Source organism: Mobula hypostoma, chromosome 2 (genome assembly GCF_963921235.1).
Source record: "Mobula hypostoma chromosome 2, sMobHyp1.1, whole genome shotgun sequence".
NCBI classification, from domain to species: Eukaryota; Metazoa; Chordata; class Chondrichthyes; order Myliobatiformes; family Myliobatidae; genus Mobula; species Mobula hypostoma.
In genome coordinates this window covers 200,594,116-200,614,559 of record NC_086098.1, presented here as the reverse complement: position 1 = coordinate 200,614,559, position 20,444 = coordinate 200,594,116, and the positions used below count along the sequence as shown (strand labels likewise).

The 20,444-nt window shown below is 39.9% G+C and overlaps 1 protein-coding gene across 2 annotated transcripts in view; it reads left to right on the top strand.

Moving 5' to 3' along the window:
• The window catches only part of LOC134342807 (brefeldin A-inhibited guanine nucleotide-exchange protein 2-like), a 146,214-nt gene that overhangs the window by 120,815 nt on the left and 4,955 nt on the right, over positions 1–20,444 (top strand). For both annotated transcript variants that reach the window (XM_063041399.1, XM_063041398.1), the window contains 10 exons: positions 1,986–2,116; positions 6,584–6,713; positions 8,722–8,857; positions 9,005–9,143; positions 9,269–9,323; positions 9,437–9,554; positions 10,400–10,539; positions 12,103–12,271; positions 15,350–15,488; positions 19,617–19,734. In XM_063041399.1, coding sequence (XP_062897469.1) covers positions 1,986–2,116; positions 6,584–6,713; positions 8,722–8,857; positions 9,005–9,143; positions 9,269–9,323; positions 9,437–9,554; positions 10,400–10,539; positions 12,103–12,271; positions 15,350–15,488; positions 19,617–19,734 — 1,275 coding nt within the window. The remainder of the gene's footprint in view (positions 1–1,985; positions 2,117–6,583; positions 6,714–8,721; positions 8,858–9,004; positions 9,144–9,268; positions 9,324–9,436; positions 9,555–10,399; positions 10,540–12,102; positions 12,272–15,349; positions 15,489–19,616; positions 19,735–20,444) is intronic.

The window sequence follows — 20,444 nt, the reverse complement described above, 5'->3', positions numbered from 1 at the left end:
GCTTTGCTGCCTCAGGACCTGGACAGCTTGTAATCGTTGAAGGAACAATGAACTCAAAATTGTATATAGACATTTTACAGAAGAATATCAGGGTTGTGGTCCGTCACCTGAAGCTTAATAGAAGTTGGATAATGCAGCAAGACAATGATCTGAAACACAAGAGTGAAGAGTAAGAATATTTTAAAAAGAAGAAATTTCTGATGGCCAGGTCAGAGTCCAGACATTAACCTAATTGGGATGTTGTGGCATAACCTGAAGAGAGCTGTTCATGCAAAATATCCCAAAAATATCGATGAACTGAAGCAGTTTTGTGTGGAGGAATGGTGTAAAATTCCTCCTTGCCATTGTGCAAGTCGGATCAGTAACTACAGGAATTGTTTGGTGGGGGTTATTGCTGCTAAAGGAGGTTCTTCCAGTTATTAAATACAAGGGTTCACATACTTTTTCCAGCCTGGACTCTGAATGATTAAAGAATATGTTCAATAAAGTCTTGAAAAGTACAGTTGTTTGTGTGTTACTAGTTTATGCAGATTGTGTATCTATTATTGTGACTTAGATGAAGATGAGACCACACTTATTAAGTAATTAATGCAGAAAACCAGATAATTGCAAAGGGTTCACAAACTTTTTCTTGCAACTGTACTTTACACCTCGAACTTCAACTACTGCACAGAGTCTTGTCATCTTCAGAAGTTTTTGGATGACTCTGCCATAGTTGGATGCATCAGCAAGGGAGATGAGGCTGAGTACAGGGCTACGGTAGGAAACTTTGTCACATGGTGTGAGCAGAATTATCTGCAGCTTAATGTGAAAAAGACTAAGGAGCTGGTGGTAGACCTGAGGAGAGCTAAGGTACCGGTGACCCCTGTTTCCATCCGGGGGTCAGTGTGGACATGGTGGAGGATTACAAATACCTGGGGATACGAATTGACAATAAGCTGGACTGGTCAAAGAACACTGAGGCTGTCTACAAGAAGGGTCAGAGCCGACTCTATTTCCTGAGGAGACTGAGGTCCTTTGACATCTGCCAGACGATGCTGAGGATATTCTACGAGTCTGTGGTGGCCAGTGCTATCATGTTTGCTGTTGTGTGCTGGGGCAGCAGGCTGAGGGTGGCAGACACTAACAGAATCAACAAACTCATTTGTAAGGCCAGTGATGTTGTGGGGATGGAACTGGACTCTCTGACGGTGGTGTCTGAAAAGAGGATGCTGTCTAAGTTGCATGCCATCTTGGTCAATGTCTCCCATCCACTACATAATGTACTGGATGGGCACAGGAGTACATTCAGCCAGGAAGTCATTCCTGCCTGTGGCCATCAAACTTTACAACTCCTCCCTTGGAGGGTCAGACATCCTGAGCCAATAGGCTGGTCCTGGACTTATTTCATAATTTCCTGGCGTGATTTACATATTACTATTTAACTATTTATGGTTCTATTACTATTTATTATTTATGGAGCAACTGTAACGAAAACCAATTTCCCCGGGATTAATAAAGTATGACTATGACTATCGGAAGCATAACCAAACAAAACTTTACACCAATCACATAAGAGATATGAGGAGATGTGGCTAACAGTCCAGGGACCAAAGGGTGTCTTTTAATCTGTTGAAAAAGGTTCATGAATAGAACTGTGGCTCTCAGAATATGTAGGCAAGCATTTTCTTACTGTAAATTCTATCCATTAACATTTCTAGAGAACAGATTGAATATGCTCTCCAGTGAAGTGGGAAAGGGAAGGCTGCATAAATAATCTTGACTCTTAACTGTTAAATGAATAGCAAAACTTACCATTGAGAAAATTTGCAATGTAATTCTTAAAACCTGTATATAATGCAAAGGACTGTTACCACAGACAACAAACAGAAGATACTCGTCATTCATATCATTGTGATTTAAGTAAAACTTAAGTTTTTCTAAATTATCAGCACATTTTGAATGTGTGCATTTTGTATATTGACTGGTATTTACATTTTTAATAGGTGTTGAAGGAGTATACAAGTGATGACATGAACGTAGTACCCAGAGATAGAGTATGGGTGCGAGGGTGGTTTCCAATATTGTTTGAGCTTTCTTGTATTATAAATCGTTGCAAACTGGATATTCGCACAAGGTAAGAACATAGAAACATAGAAAATAGGTGCAGGAGTAGGCCATTCGGCCCTTCGAGCCTGCATCGCCATTCAGTATGATCATGGCTGATCATCCAACTCAGAACCCTCTACCAGCCTTCCCTCCATACCCCCGATCCCTTTAGCCACAAGGGCCATATCTAACTCCCTCTTAAATATAGCCAATGAACTGGCCTCAACTGTTTCCTGTGGCAGAGAATTCCACACATTCACCACTCTCTGTGTGAAGAAGTTTTTCCTAATCTCGGTCCTAAAAGGCTTCCCCTTTATCCTTAAACTGTGACCCCTCATTCTGGACTTCCCCAACATCGGGACCAATCCTCCTGCATCTAGCCTGTCCAATCCTTTTAGGATTTTATACGTTTCAATAAGATCCCCCCTCAATCTTCTAAATTCCAACGAGTATAAGCCTAGTTGATCCAGTCTTTCATCATATGAAAGTCCTGCCATCCCAGGAATCAATCTGGTGAACCTTCTTTGTACTCCCTCTATGGCAAGGATGTCTTTCCTCAGATTAGGGGACCAAAACTGCACACAATACTCCAGGTGTGGTCTCACCAAGGCCTTGTACAACTGCAGTAGTACCTCCCTGCTCCTGTACTCAAATCCTCTCGCTATGAATGCCAGCATACCATTCGCCTTTTTCACCGCCTGCTGTACCTGCATGCCCACTTTCAATGACTGGTGTATAATGACACCCAGGTCTCGTTGCACCTCCACTTTTCCTAATCGGCCACCATTCAGATAATAATCTGTTTTCCCGTTTTTGCCACCAAAGTGGATAACCTCACATTTATCCATATTAAATTGCATCTGCCATGAATAGCCCACTCACGTAACCTATCCAAGTCATCCTGCATCCTCTTAGCATCCTCCTCACAGCTAACACTGCCACCCAGCTTCGTGTCATCCGCAAACTTGGAGATGCTGCATTTAATTCCCTCATCCAAGTCATTAATATATATTGTAAACAACTGGGGTCCCAGCGCTGAGCCTTGCGGTACCCCACTAGTCACTGCCTGCCACTCTGAAAAGGTCCTGTTTATTCCCACTCTTTGCTTCCTGTCTGCCAACCAATTCTCTATCCACATTAATACCTTACCCCCAATACCGTGTGCTTTAAGTTTGCACACTAATCTCCTGTGTGGGACCTTGTCAAAAGCCTTTTGAAAATCCAAATATACCACATCCACTGGTTCTCCCGTATCCACTCTACCAGTTACTTGCTCAAAAAATTCTTTGAGATTCGTCAGAAATGATTTTCCTTTCACAAGTCCATGCTGACTTTGTCCGATCATTTCACCGCTTTCCAAATGTGCTGTTATTACATCTTTGATAACTGACTCGAGCATTTTCCCCACCACCGATGTTAGGCTAACCGGTCTATAATTCCCCGGTTTCTCTCTCCCTCCTTTTTTAAAAAGCGGGGTTACATTCGCCACCCTCCAATCCTCAGGAACTAGTCCAGAATCTAAAGAGTTTTGAAAAATTATCACTAACACATCCACTATTTCTTGGGCTACTTCCTTAAGCACTCTGGGATGCAGACCATCTGGCCCTGGGGATTTATCTGCCTTTAATCCCTTCAATTTACCTAACACCACTTCCCTACTAACATGTATTTCCCTCAGTTCCTCCATCTCACTGGACCCTCTGTCCCCTACTATTTCCAGAAGATTATTTATGTCCTCCTTAGTGAAGACAGAACCAAAGTAGTTATTCAATTGGTCTGCCATATCCTTGCCCCCCATAATCAATTCACCTGTTTCTGTCTGTAGGGGACCTACATTTGTCTTAACCAATCTTTTTCTTTTCACATATCTATAAAAGCTTTTACAGTCAGTTTTTATGTTCCCTGCCAGTTTTCTCTCGTAATCTTTTTTCCCTTTCCTAATTAAGCCCTTTGTCCTTCTCTGCTGGACTCTGAATTTCTCCCAGTCCTCAGGTGAGCCACTTTTTTTCTGGCTAATTTGTATGCTTCTTCTTTGGAATTGATACTATCCCTAATTTCCTTTGTCAGCCACGGGTGCACTGCCTTCCCTGATTTATTCTTTTGCCAAACTGGGATGAACAATTGTTGGAGTTCATCCATGCGATCTTTAAATGCTTGCCATTGCATATCCACCGTCAACCCTTTAAGTGTCATTTGCTAGTCTATCTTAGCTAATTCACGTCTCATACCTTCAAAGTTACCCTTCTTTAAGTTCAGAACCTTTGTTTCTGAATTAACTATGTCACACTCCATCTTAATGAAGAATTCCACCATATTATGGTCACTCTTACCCAAGGGCCTCTCATGACAAGATTGCTAATTAACCCTTCCTCATTGCAAAATACCCAGACTAGAATAGCCTGCTCTCTAGTTGGTTCTTCGACATGTTGGTTCAAAAAACCATCCCGCATACATTCCAAGAAATCTTCTTCCTCAGCACCCTTACCAATTTGGTTCACCCAGTCTATATGTAGATTGAAGTCACCCATTATAACTGCTGTTCCTTTATTGCACGCATTTCTAATTTCCTGTTTAATACCATCCCCAACCTCACTACTACTGTTAGGTGGCCTGTACACAACTCCCACCAGCGTTTTCTGCCCCTTAGTGTTATGCAGCTCTACCCATATAGATTTCCACATCCTCCCAGCTAATGCTCTTCCTTTCTATTGCGTTAATCTCCTCTCTAACCAGCAATGCTACCCCACCTCCTTTTCTTTCATGTCTATCCCTCCTGAATATTGAATATCCCTGAATGTTGAGCTCCCATCCTTGGTCACCCTGGAGCCATGACTCTGTGATCTCAACTATATCATATTCATTAATAACAATCTGCACTTTTAATTCATCCACCTTATTACGAATGCTCCTTGTATTGACACACAAAGCCTTCAGGCTCGCTTTTACAACACTCTTAGCTCTTATACAATTATGTTGAAAAGTGGCTCTTTTTGATTTTTGCCCTGGATTTGCCGGCCTGCCACTTTTACTTTTCACCTTGCTACTTTTTGCTTCTACCCTCATTTTACACCCCTCTGTCTCTCTGCACTTGTTCCCATCCCTCTGTTGTGACCTAATCTCCTCTCTCCTCGTCTCTTTAATTTGATTCCCACCCCACAACCATTCTAGTTTAAAATCACCTCAGTAGCCCTCGCAAATCTCCCCACCAGGATATTGGTACCCCTCGGATTCAAGTGTAACCCGTCCTTTTTGTACAGGTCACACCTGCGCCAAAAGAGGTCCCAATGATCCAAAAACTTGAATCCCTGCCCCCTGCTCCAATCCCTCAGCCACGCATTTACCCTTCTCCTCATTGCATTCCTACTCTCACTGTCGCGTGGCACAGGCAGTAATCCCGAGATTACTACCTTTGCGGTCCTTTTTCTCAACTCCCTTCCTAACTCCCTATATTCTCCTTTCAGGACCTCTTCCCTTTTCCTTCCTATGTCATTGGTACCTATATGTACCACAACCTCTGGCTCCTCACCCTCCCACTTCAGGATATCTTGGACGCAATCAGAAATATCCCGGACCCTGGCACCAGGGAGGCAAACTACCATCCGGGTCTCTGGACTGCGTCCACAGAATCGCCTATCTGACCCCCTTACTATCGAATCCCCTATTACAACTGCCCTCCTCTTCCTTTCCCTACCCTTCTGAGCTGCAGGGCCGGACTCTGTGCCGGAGGCACGGCCACTGTCGCTTCCCCCAGGTAAGCTGTCCCCCCAACAGTACTCAAACAGGAGTACCTGTTGTCCAGGGGCACAACCACCGGGGTACTCTCTATTACCTGACTCTTCCCCTTCCCCCTCCTAACCGTGACCCACTTGTCTGCCTCCCGTGGCCCCGGTGTGACCACCTGCCTGTAACTCCTCTCTACCAACTCCTCACTCTCCCTGACCAGATGAAGGTCATTGAGCTGCAGCTCCAGTTCCCTAACACGGTCCCTTAGGAGCTGCATCTCGGCGCACCTGGCGCAGATGTGGACGTCTGGGAGGCTTGGAGACTCCAGGGCCTCCCACATCCGGCACCGAAAACAACAAGCTGCCCTCACACTCATACTGCCCCTCTCCTCAAATAACAACAAAAAATGAATACCAAACCTTCATCGCCTCGCCCGTTTCCGCCTAAGCCCGTTGAGCCAAAGCCCTTAAGCCTTCACTCTGCTCCCGGCTCACTCTACTGCCTGCAAACTACGCTGCCCACTGTATGAGGCTGTGTTCCTTTTAAATCTTCCACGCTTCACTGCCCAACTTCACACGCCTGCGCAGTGCCGCCTCTCTGAACGCCGATGGGGAAAAAAAACGAAAAATTCAAAAATGGCTTCCTCCGCACTCCCGCTTCGATTCTCAGACTTCATTCTCCGAACCATTGATAGTTTCAGATTTGCATAAGAAATTATGGCTTCTTGGAGTTATGGTTTTTAGTTAACATTTTTGTGCAATCTCTTTTGCAGGGGGCTCACAGTGATGTTTGAAATAATAAAAAGCTATGGTGAAACATTTGAGAAGCATTGGTGGCAAGATCTGTTTAGAATAATCTTTCGTATATTTGATAACATGAAGCTTCCTGAGCAGCAAACTGAGGTGGGGCATAAGTGACCATTCTCCAGGTTTCACTTTTTTGTTTATGTAGTCAGTAATCTGTCAGTACTTGTGTTAGAAATTATAATTAGGTCATTTGTATGATAAAAAGAACAAGTACATTGTTATGAACTGCAGTGATATTGTATTGGATACAGCAACATAATAGCTTGATGTGTATTCATTTACTGCTTGATGAAGCAAATTTGATGTCTTGAGGGTGATGCCAGGGCTTGATATGAAGTCATAGAAAAGTACAGCACAGAAACAGGGCGTTCTGCCCACTTAGTCCATGCCAAACCATTTAAACTGCCTACTCCCATCAACCTACACCAGGACTATAGTGCTCAATCCCCCTAGCACCCATGTACCTAGCCAAACTTCTCTTAAACATCGAAATTGAGTTTGCATGCACCACTTGTGTTGGCAGCTCGTTCCACACTCTCATGACCCTCTGAGTGAAGAAGTATCCCCTCATGTTCCACTGAACTTTTCACCTTTCACCCTTAACCCATGACCTCTGGTTATAGTCCCACCCACCCAACAACAATGGGCCCAGCACTGATCCCTGCAACACTCCACTAGTCACAGGCCTCCAGACAGGGGTAACCATCTGCTACCACTCTCTGGATTTTCCCACAGAGTCGAAATCTAATCCAATTTACTACCTCATCCTGAATGCCGAGCGACTGAGCTTCTTGATCAATCTCCCATGCAGGATCTTGTCAAATACCTTGCTAAGGTGCACATAGACAACATCCACTACCTTGTCTTCATCAATTTTCCTGGTTACTTTCTCAAAAGCTCTCTTAAGATTGGTTAGATATGGCCTACCATGCACAAAGCCATGCTGACTGTCCTTAATCAGTCCATGTCAATCCAAATAATTATATAGCTGGTCCCTCGGAATACCGTCCAATAACATTCCCACTACTGAGGTCAGGTTCATCGGCCAATAATTTCCTGATTTATTTTTAGATAGTTGAACAGCAGAACAACATTGGCTATTCTCCAATCCTCTGGTACCTCACCTGTTGCTAAGGATGATTTAAGTATGTCTTTTAGGGCCCTGGCAATTTCTGCATTTGCTTCCACTGCATATGTTGGGTAGCTCTTAGAAATTGCCAGCACAGGTCTGATACACACATTTCATGTCCCTGAACTTAAACCCATTGTTTTTCTGATCTCTGCTGATTCTTCCAGGCTCTATTTTTGGTGGGGTGATTAACTGGTAGAAATGCCAATGAATGTCAAGAGTGAGTGAGAAGAAATGTTCATTGCTTGGCATTTTAGTGGCATGGATATCATCTGCCATTTACAGCCTTTTTCTCAACATTTTCCGGTCTTCTTGCATCCAGATAAAAGCTGTCTTATTTTCTGAAATTACAACTAGAATTAACATTGTGAAACATCACTAAATATTATAAACTCTGGTTTTATGATGCAAGAAGGATCATTGAAGAAGCAGCTGACATTGTACTAAATAAATTCTGCAGTGATCCTAAATATTCCAAAGTGTATTGTTCCATCAAACAGCAGGAGCATTGGTTTATCAGTACCACGGCTGTATTTTTGATGTACTCTTAATAACGCTGCTTTCACATTTGAGTTGCTATATTACAGAGAATACCCAACCAAAAGCTCTTGGATTCAGTCAGTTATTTTTTGGTAATACATTAAAAAAAAAGCTGGAGGAACTCAGCAGATCAGGCAACATATACACAAGGGGATGAACATTCAGGATTTTGGGCTCTTCATCAGGAATCGTAAAGGGTCTCAGGCTGAACTTCCGACAGCTTATTTCCCTCAATAAATGCTTCGTGAGGTACTGAGTTCTTCCAGCAATATGTGTGTCTTGCTCAAGATTTCCAGTACCTGCAAAATCTCGAGTTGTCACTTATTTTTGGGTTTTATATTGTGTACTGATCAAAATATGTATGACCTTTCAGTCTGAAGTGCATTTTCCAGGTCTCATTTCTGCAATTTAAGTGTTCTGACTTTTTTCCTACAGAAATCTGAATGGATGACAACTACCTGCAACCATGCACTTTATGCAATTTGTGATGTTTTCACTCAGTTCTATGAAATCTTGAATCAAATATTATTGGATGATTTAATTACTCAGCTACATTGGTGTGTGCAGCAAGGTAACCCTGATCCAGAAATACTATAAATTTAGTGTGCTTGTTGAGGATGAATGCATTTATGAACGCTTTGATTTGAAAAGGTGGTGAAATGCAGTTGGTCATTTTGACTTCCAATAATTTTCTTCTTGGCCCCATTCTTTCATGTAGACAATGAACAACTGGCCCGATCGGGGACAAATTGTTTAGAAAATGTAGTGATACTAAATGGTCAAAAGTTCAGTCCCTTAGTCTGGGATAAAACATGTGACTGTATGCTGAACATTTTCAAGACCACCATTCCCCATGCGTAAGTTTGTTTCCTAATTTTGATATAACTTAAAAAGTACTGCGAACACTGCATTGTCTTAAAATATCAGGTAATGACAGAATCCACTGATAGTGAGTGACAGTCATACCTGGTGTTGTTTACAGCCTTTTAGCATGGCGGCCTACAAGCATGGAGGAAGATTCTTCAGAAAAGGGTTCAGTGAGTATAATTTATAATGGTTACACAAATTGAACAGCACTTCCAAGTGCAGAATATTTTTTAGTGTGTTTAATAACTTTTATAATCTGATGTTTTATTTAATGTTTCTTTAGGACCTGGAAGCTGACAGGCAATCAATCTGCAGCATAGAACGAAATGCTTCAGAGAAAGGTCAGAGCCAATTCAGTCAAATTTCTAGTGATGAAACTTGGAAATATAAACAGAATGCAAGTAAGTATTGCAATTGCTTCACAATACTTTTTATAAATTTCTGAGTGCAATGGTTTTTGTTGGCTGACAGCTTCTCAACATGGATACAGAGTCCAAGAGAAATACAGGATGGATAACTTGCCTGAATACTGACAAAATCCTCCAGGAAACAATTAAAAAGAAGAATTTATATTTAAACCCATGTACAGCTACCTTTACAAAATGGAAAGCATATCGCAGTTGGAATTTTGCCAGAAGTGACCTTGTAGTCCCTGATGCCAAGCACAGGGCATAAGTGAACTTAAGTTCAGCTTTTATTAACTATCCTTTTTTAATATTAGAAATTATACACAAACTGCACTTGTACTTTTTACCAGACACTAAATCTAATTTAGAGTCTGGTAAAAAGTACAAGATGCAGTTTGTGTATAATTTAATTTAGTGTCATAGACCTGCAATCTTAATCATATATACTTGTGCTTTTTTTACTTTGAAAAGATAACACAACTTTTTACAGTGGACTTGGGGTTCAGAAAGGAAAAAGCCACTAAGTGCACACACAGTTTTGCGGGATAAGGTTGTCCAAACCCAATCAGACTAGGCAGTGTGCAGTTGCACATTGCCAACTGTTGATAGTGACATCACGCTTATTGTTTCAGATTAATATTCTTAATCATGTGGAAGAAGATAACTGCCAAATTTCATTTTGGAAAATTGTTGTAACTCAGTAAAAATATGAAATGGATACTATGTGAAATAAAGTAAAATATAAATTTTAAATGTGAGATCATTGTTTATGCCAAATCTGAAATTTAATTCATTTGTTCCCATTGATGCAAAATTTGTGCTCTTTTCTTCCCTTCAAGAAATATCCGATCAGAAACTCTTTGCTGCACTCCTCATCAAATGTGTTGTACAACTAGAATTGATCCAAACGATAGACAACATTGTGTTCTTTCCAGCGACAAGTAAAAAAGAGGATGCTGAAACTATGGCAGCTGTACAGGTAAAGTGAAAATTATTTGCCTGCCTCAGTTTCCATTTAATACTAATTGCTAATATGACTGGCAAAAATTTATTTACTAAGCTTAAGTCATTTCCAAACACTTATCTTCATTTAAATGCTCTATAACTAGCTTTGACCACTCTTGAAATTAATTTGGAAAAGTCAGTAACCCAGCTGCTTATAGTATTGGTATTGTTGCTCAAATGCAAATAGAATCCAAGAATAATTTGTTATGTCAAGGTGCCAGTTTCCAAAATGCATGCTTAAGGCATGAGTCATTTCCGTGCCACTGGTGAACTGTCACAGTATTTACCAACAATTCCGGAAGATTTTATCTGTATCCTGGTCTAGTTTTTAGCATCCTTTGAAGTCTTTTAAATTTTTTAGAAAACCCCATATTGAAAATTTTATATCCGATAAGAAATATTAAATTTTCTCGAATCTAATAAATCCTTTGCCATTTCAGAAGTTTGTAGGGATATGAATGACCGTTAATTAAACTGGCACTAATTTGAATAATTCAAATGAATGCACTAAAACTCCATTGTACGATTTCTGCAGCAAGAAATAACAAGCTAGTCTGTAACTATATACAAGTCAACAGCAATTAAAAGCAATGAAATAAAAATAGAAAGTGCTGCAAGCACTTAGATCAGGCAGTGTCAGTGGAAGGAGGAGCAGATAATGTTTCATTTTTAGGCCCCTTCAGTTCTTCTATTTTCAGGTGTTGCCTAACTTTCTTCCAGCATTGTCTATGATTATAGACATATGGATATATACTGAAGAACAAATCAAGTACACTTGTAGGATTAAGTTTTTAAAAAATGATAACTGGTTTTATGACAACTTCAGGTGCAATAAATTCTAATGAAATATTTGTAAATTTCATTTAATTATTTAAAAACCTTATTTTTATCACTTCAGTAATAATCAATAAGCTTGACCTTTTTAATCTTCGGGTTCCCCTAATGGTCATTAGCTGTGGCTGGCTGGTCCCAGATTGCTGTCCTGAGAAGATCCTGTAGTGCAGATGGGTGGCCTTCAATGTTACCAACTACAAACTTATGTAGTTCCAGCTAACAATGATTTGAAATCATATACCCCTTTGCTACCACAGTCACAAAGCACAGTCATTCTGAAATTTCCTCTATAATTCAAGTCATTTATTCATGTTTGGAACAAGATTTTAATGGAGTCTTGAGCCAAATACTCCTGGTAGAACTCGAGCTGAATGTCAGTAGGCAGAGGACAAGAAACTGAGGTAGAATGTTCCTAACTTAGAATAAGGGTAATTTGAAATGCTTGTTTAAGAAAAATAGTTTGGTGAGATCATTGAAGGTCATCTGCATTTATTTTTGTCTGAGATGGTGCTAAAAAAATATGTTCATGCATGGATTTGAAGCAACTGCAAAATTCTCACTAAACAAAATTGAAGCAAAATCAGATTTATTATTGACATATATTAAAACATGAAATTTGTTGTTTTGAGACAGCAGTACAGTAGCAACATGTAAAAATCTATAAGTTACAAAACTAAACAGTGCGCATTGTTCTTGTATGCAGAGGGATTTGATCATTTCTGAGGTTCATATTGGTACTGAAGACCAAGGAATGTATCAATACATATCTTCAGAACAGATTTTCAAACTTTTGGATTGTCTGTTGGAGTCGCATTCATTTGCCAAAGCTTTCAACTCAAATAATGAACAAAGGACAATGCTTTGGAGAGCAGGTAAAATGCTGTACACTAAAACTTCAAAATTTAGTTTAAATAAATTGTATTAATTTTTTTAAGTACATACTTTACATTTGTATAATAGAACTCCATTCCTATACTTGGGAATAAATATATAATTAAAGTAGATTAGTGTAAATGGTAATTGATGTTCAACGGGGACTTGGTAGATCATGTTTTTCTGTACTGATCTGTCTCTAGACAAGACACGAATGCTCCAAACCTTATTACATTGTATAAGACCTGAAGTAGTTTTAAAAAAAGGCTTTAACTATAGTAGTTATGCTTGTATTTACATTCATTAAAATAGAGATATAGTGATTAAGAAATTTAAGTGATTTGGAATTCTTGGTCAAGGTCAACCTTTAACTGCTTGGGCAGGCATTATACTACAATAATCTGAGACCATTTAATTTTTTTTATCTGCTATAATAATTTCTATCCACTATTGAGAGAATTTATTGCACAAGGGGACCTTACAGAAGGTATACAAGATTGAGAGACATTGATAATGTGGATCATCAAATTCTTCCCATGGTAGAGATATCATAAACAAGAGAGTATAAGGTTTTGAGAGCAAGGAATTTCAAAGGAGCTTTATGGAATATGTTTTTGTAAACACAGTGGTGAATATCAGGAATACGCTGCCAGCAGAGATGCTGGGATCAGATACAAACGCTAATTTAATAAAATATACAGTGCCTGTAAAAAGTATTCACCTCCTTGGAAGTTTTCATTTTTTATTGTTTTGCAACATTGAATCACAGTGGATTTAATGTCTTTTTTTTGACACTGATCAACAGAAAAAAATCTTTCATGTCAAAGTGGAAACAGATCTCTACAAAGTGATTAAATTAATTACAAATATAAAATAATTGATTGCATAAGTATTCACCCTCTTTAATTCAACATACCAAGTGGTTTTAGATGTCACATAATTAGTTAAATAGAGATTTGTTTTTGGAGACCTGTCTGCAGTCAAGGTGTTTCAATTGATTGTAGAAAAATACACGTGTGTCTGGAAGTGAGTCAGTATCTTGGCAAAACTACATCATGAAGGCAAAAGAACAACTCTGCAAAAAGGTTATTGAGAAGTACAAGTCAGGAGATGGATACAAGAAAATTTCCAGGTCACTGAATATCCCTTGGAGTACAGTTAAGTCAATCATCAAGAAATGAAAAGAATATGGCACAGCTGTAAATCTGCCTGGAGCAGGCTGTCCTCAAAAATTGAGTGACCATGCAAGAAGGGAACTAGTGAGGAGGCCACCAAGAGACCTATGACAATTCTGGAGGAGTTGGGAAAGACTGTACATACAGCAACAGTCGCCCGGGTGCTTTGCCAGTCACAGCTTTATGGAAGAGTGGGAAAGAGAAAGCCACTGTCTTTAAAAAAAAACAACTGACGTGAAATCTCAGCTAGAGTTTGCCAGAAGGCACGTGGGAGACTCTGAATTCAGCTGGAGGAAGGTTCTATGGTCTGGTGAAGCCAAAATTGAGCTTTTTGGCCTTCAGACTAAATGCTATGTTTGGTGTAAGCCAATCACCACACATAATCAAAAACACACCATCCCTACTATGAAGTATGATCATGGCTGCATATTGCTGTAGGGATGCTTCACTGCAGCAGGCCTTGGAAGGCTTATGAAGGTAGAGAGTAAAATGAATGCATCAAAATACAGGGAAATCCTGGAGGAAAACCTGATGCAGTCTGCAAGAGAACTGCAACTTGAGAGGAGATTTGTTTTGCAGTAAGACAATGACCCAAAGCTAAACAGGAATAAAGCCAAAGCTACACAGGAATGTTTTAAAAACAACAAAGTTAATGCCCTGGAGTGGCTAAGTCAGAGTCCAAACCTCAATCCAATTGAGAATTTGCAGCTGGACTTGAAAAGGACTGTTCTCTCACAATCCCCATGCAATCGGACAGAGCTTGAGCAGTTTTGTAAAGATGAAAGGGGAAAAATTGCGAAGCTGATAGACCTATCCACACAGAATCAAGGCTGTAATTGCTACCAAAGGTGCATCTACTAAATACTGACTTGAAGGGAGTGAGTAATTATGCAATGAATTATTTTGTATGTAATAATTGCAATAAATTTAGACCAATTTGTAGAAATTTGTTTTCACTTGGACATGAAAGAGTCTTTTCTGTCAGTGTTGAAAAAGCCAAATTGAATCCACTGATTTTCAATGTAGTAAAACAATAAAACATGAAAACATGGGGCGGTGAATACTTTTTATAGGCACTAGGTAGGCAAGGAGTGGAAGGACATGGTCCTAATGCGAGCAGATGGGTTGGACGAACAATGTGGTTAGCTAAAGGGCCAATTTCTTTGTTGTATGACTGAGTTTATATCTATTTTGTTGAAGAAATAGAAAAATTGCTTTATAATGAACTTTTGCTCTCTTTAAAGTTTTGTTTTCCCTTGCATGTAGATCTTGCTTTTCTGTAGTTACATGCTAAAATATTAAGTTAAAAGTAAAGATTTAAAAATTAAACATTATTTTCATATGCTTTATTTTCATATATACATTCAAATGTACAGTAAAATAGCATCGTCTGCGTCAAGGACCAACAAAGTACGAAAATGTGCTGGGGGCAACTGCAGGCATCGCCATCCTTCTGACACCAACATGGCATGACCACAACGTACTAACCCTAACCTGTACATTTTTAAGAGTGTTGGAGGAAACCAGAGGAAACCCACACTGTTACAGGCAGAATGTACAAACTCCTTACAGACAGTGGCAGGAATTGAATCCCAATCACTGGCGCTTGAGTGCATTCTGCTGACCATTATGTTACCATGCTGTTCCCCCAGGTTGTTTCTCAAATTGACTTTCACAGTGAATTTCACTGGTTTACTGTTAAAGGCAAGTGCCAGGGAAATTATTTTTGAAAGAATTTCACATATAATCCAAAACCAATTAAAAGTGAGTTTATTTAGTAAAGCCACCTGATAACATTACTTAAAATTGATATCCTAAATAGCAGAACATGCTTGTAGATGAATGTTACAATTTATTTTTAGTTATTATTTCAGTTTCATTTCTGTCTCTCTTTTTCACTAGGATTTAAAGGCAAGTCCAAACCTAATCTTTTAAAGCAGGAAACCAGTAGTCTTGCTTGCTGCCTTCGCATACTGTTCCGCATGTACACAGATGAAACTCGGCGGGATTCTTGGGATAATGTACAGAAGCGACTATTGAAGTATGAAAATTTATTTCCACTCCATTTTCTTTGTTAACTGTATAATTGTCATGAAAATGGGTTAACAGTAAGGCCTATAACTTTAAAACAACCTTCAGTTATGGGCTTGCAGTTCTTTTTGTTAGGGAAGTGAAACCTTACAATGTTTACTGTATGTATCAGTACAATGAGTGTCACAGTAACCGAGATGGTTTTTTTTGGCATTTGTAAGCATAGTCTGATCTTTCATTTTAGTATTAAGACTTGTTTAGTTCACCCTTTTCATAAATACAAGATTGAAACAACTATGCAAGCAACTTCCATTTACATAAAACTTTCAAATAATAACTTCTAGCAAGTTTCTTTGGGAGCACAATAACTCACTAAGAAATTCATGCCAAGTTGCATCATACATTGCAAATTGTTGAAATCTTGGTGTAATGAAAATAGTATCATATGTGAAAAAGAAGCAGTAGAGTTTTGGAAGGAACTTTTGGATTTGGTAGCTTGGCTGCTTAAAGCCCAGCTGCCTATGATGAAGTGAATAAGCTCTGTGAAGTTCAGGCAATCTGTATTTGGCTAGTAAGTCAAGTCAAGTCGCTTTTTTTTTTGTCATTTTGACCATAAACTGCTGGTACAGTACACAGTAAAAATGAAACAACGTTTCTCCAGGACCATGGTGCTACGTGAAACAACACAAAAACTACACTAGACTATAGACCTACACAGGACTACATAAAGTGCGCAAAACAGGGCAGTACAATAAATAATAAACAAGACAATAGGCACAGTAGAGGACAAATTACAATATAATAATAAATGATGTAAATGTCAGTCTAGTCTCTGGGTATTAAGGAGTCTGATGGCTTGGGGGAAGAAACTGTTGCATAATCTGGTCCTGAGAGCCCGAATGCTTTGGTACCTTTTGCCAGATGGCAAGAGGGAGAAGAGTTTGTATGAGGAGTGCGTGGAGTCCTTCACAATGCTGTATCTTGGAGGGTTAGGGCAAGATTAAATTACTGTGGAAAGAATAAAAACATGGAGAGATTTGAAAACAATGCTCATTATTAAGTAGTCCATTTGAACTGTTGTTTAACTGGTCTCCAGTTTGTTAGCAGGCTTTGTGGGTGAATGGACAGGAGTTTGAGGAGGAAAATCAAGAAGGTTGTTGTCAAATGGCACTGTCCATTTGAGAAATTGGAAGAAGCCAAGGAACGTCATGGAAAGGGACTGGGGACTCTCCTTGAGGAACAAGGATAAAATTGGCTGAGGTGGCACTCATCCAGTTTAATTGGAATGGCAGTGCTTTTATTAACTCAAACAGGATGTCAGAATGCTGCAAGATCTTCTTTTTGTCTGAATTAGCTGAGGACTGAAAATTGCAAAGAAAAATGTTCTGTTAGAGAAATGGAGTTAAATCAAGTACAGTCACCTTTATTTAGGTGAAAAGAAATAGTGAATTTGTATGATAGCAGTCCTATCAAGAAAAATAACCATAATTATAGAGATATACTTTTATTGATCCCAAAAGAAATTACACTGTCACAGTAGCATTAAAAGTGCACAGATATACAAATAGTTGAAGAGAAGAAGGAATAGAAAAATAAGTTACCGTGGCGACCCACTTTATACGCAGCCGAACCGGCTCTCAAAATGGTGTGCGCGTCGGTAGAGAGGCCAGCCCCAAAATGGCGCTGGGCTTTCTTCACCAGCAAGGGGAGAAAGCCTGCGCACGGGAAGAGACTTTGTAATGCACCTCTGACATCATTTCTGCCCGGAGAGGGCGGGAACGGAACTGCATAAAAGCCAGTGCCACGAAGTTTGAATAAACTAGTCTCGAGTGCAACTTACAGACTGCGTGTCATTATTTCTAGCTCTGTGTGTAGCACATCGCTACATTGGTGACCCCGACAGTCCAAACGAGATTTGGACCAAAGATGATTGACTTTTCATCTGTTCACGCAGTTTTGCTAAAACTGCCAACTTTCTGGATGCTGCGACCACACGTGTGGTTTGACCAAGCAGAAACCCAGTTCCAGATTTGGCAGATATCTTCTGATTCCACGTGTTACTATTACGTGGTGAGCTCCCTTGACCAGGAGACAGCCGCCACATAGAAGACTGTACTGGCGACAACAGACTAGTGGAACGTGAAGGAGAGTTCTAAATATCTCAAAGGACCTCAATCTCCTCGGGAAGTAGAGGTGACTGTGGCCCTTCTTGTGGTTGGTGCTTCACTCAAGTCTGTCATCCAGGTGCATCCCCCAGGTACTTGCAGCTCCTTACCACATCCACGTCCTCACCATCAGTAGTAATAGGGAGCAGTACAGACTTGGTCTTCCTAAAGTCCATCACCATCTCCTTTGTCAAATGGTACAGGCTGAATCATCTGCAGCTCAACATCAGTAAGACAAAGTCCTCCACCAAGGCCCTGTATTCAACCTCCCGTCCTCCCTTTATACACCCAACAATTGCCGAGTCATCAAGAGAATTTATACTTAATTGTCGCCAAACAATTGATATGTAGGTGGATTTCTGTAGATGACATGACTCGCTGTTGAACTAAGGTCCAAGGTGTACAGAGTAAACAGGAAGGGAACCAATACAGTGCCCTGTCCTCTGTGCTGCATTTAGCCATGTCCGACACATAATTATGAAGCTGCGCAACTGGTCTGCCAGTCGGGTAGTCCATTATTCAGGATACAATGGAAGTGCCAACCTGCATTGAACAGAGCTTTTCCCCAATCAATGAGGGCTGTGTGGTATGGAAGGCACTTAAGAAACCAAAAAAAAATCCTCAGTGCTGCCCTACTTGTCCAAATGGGAGTAGGTTCTGTTCAGCAAGTAGGGGACAGCATCATCGACTCTAGCCTGCTGGTAGGCAAACTGGCAGGGATCAGAGGTGATCCAGGACCAGCCTCCCTAGGGTCTTCTTGATGTGTAAGGTCAGGGCTACTGGACGGTAGTCATTCAAGACTTTCGGCTGGCCCTTCTTGGGTACTATTTTCCACGCAGTCAGGACCCTTTCCAGGCTGAGACTCAGACTGAAAATGTGCTGGAGAACTCCACATAGCTGCTCAGCTCACTCCTTCAGGACCTTGGGGTTCACACCATCTGTTCCCAATGCTTTGCCATGTCTGAGTTTCCCTAGAGCCCTTCTCACCGGCTCAGTAGTGAAGGTGAGTCCGTGATAACTGGTTCATGCTCACTATTATAATAAAAATGACAGTTAATGTCAGTTTAGCAGTAATTAGTCCAGAAGGTGTCAATAATATTGTTCGTTTGTCACTATCGGCTGGTCATTTCAAAGGGCCAGTTACTGCATCAACAAGCAAGTTTGCCTACTTCAAGTCGACATTATTTATTTACTTAGCATTGCCCGACAAACCGATTTAACCCTAACCTAATCATGACACAAATTACAGTGACCAGTTAAGCTGCCCAGTGCATCTTTAGACTGTGGGAGGAAATCGGAAGACCTGGGGAAATCCCACACATTCCATAGGGAGGATGCACAGAGATTCCTTGCAGAATGTTGCTGGAATTGAACTCCGTCTGGAAGGCCCCAATTTGTGATAGCATCGCACTAACTGCTCCATTACCATGGCGCCCAAATTGACTGTGGTAATAGAACCCTGTCAGTACTATTCCTGTAATATCCAACACAATATGATGTTGCGTACTGGAGTGGTATAACTAGATTACAAGTGTACGTAGCTAACATCATTCTGAAGGAGGTCTGCTTGATGGAGGCAGACTGACCACTTACTCTGGGCTTGTTGCAATTGTGTTTGATAGAGCAGTGCCACCTGCTGGTGAAATGCCTTTTTGAAATCCGAAGATGATTTGCCATTTTGATAATGGATAATTGTCAACTGCAGAGTTACTGCTGGTTTATTTTTGTGAATCTTTTTGCAATAGGAATATGCCAGGTCTGATTTGGAGGAAACTATTATTTGAAGATTGAGTCATTGACAGATATGCTTCCTACCATTTGTTATGCAAACAATGTGAGATTAATTTCAGTTATGTCATTAAACTTGTAGAAAATGGAATATTATACAAATGAAGGGTCTGTCAAAACTTGTCATGTACCTATCAGATTTTTAAATTGCTACTTCATGGAAAAAAATTTTTGTTTTTTCTCAGTGTTTGTTGCGAAGCTCTTGCTTATTTCATAACACTAACCTCCGAAAGTCACCGTGAAGCCTGGACAAATTTATTGCTGCTTTTCCTCACAAAGACTCTCAAAACTAGTGATGAAAAGGTAAGCAAATATTGTATAAAATAATATAAAACTTTATCCTGCAAATCAAATCTTGACAAATAACATACAGCAGTGCTTTTTCTAATCTAAGGGCTGGAGGTTTGAAACCAGGCACCAATAATGCTGCTAAGAACTGTTATCATTAGATCATATTTTGTTGTTAGTTTGAAATGTATTCCATTGGCTGCTGGCAAAGGATCTAGCATCTGCTTTATAAGTGAATTTAATATATTTGAAAATTGCATGTACAGAATAGTGGTAAGGAGTAAGGAAATTAAATTTGTTTGTTTTGATTGAAAAGGAAATAGTTGGATTGAGCCAAATTGTATTTCAGGCTGTCAGTCAATGATAATAAAATTTACTAATTGCAGACCATTTTTTTTCAGTTTTTGAAATAAAAATGGAAAAAAATGGAAATACTCAAATGTTAACTCTGTCCCTTTCTCCAGTTGTACAACCCAACCTGCAGAGAGTTTCTAGCATTTTCTGTTTTTATTTCAAATTTCAAGTAGCTATAGACCTTTTGATCTTTACTTTCAGTTTTTCCTATTGATTGTTATATTTTTGTTCATTACAAACATGGAATGGTTTCCAGAATTGGTATTAAGTCCCCGATAATTTGCTTGGTCTTTTTAAAAAAAAAATGAGATGGTGATCATCAGAAAATTGTTTAACCTGTGGTGCATGGAATTTGCATTTATTTACAAATT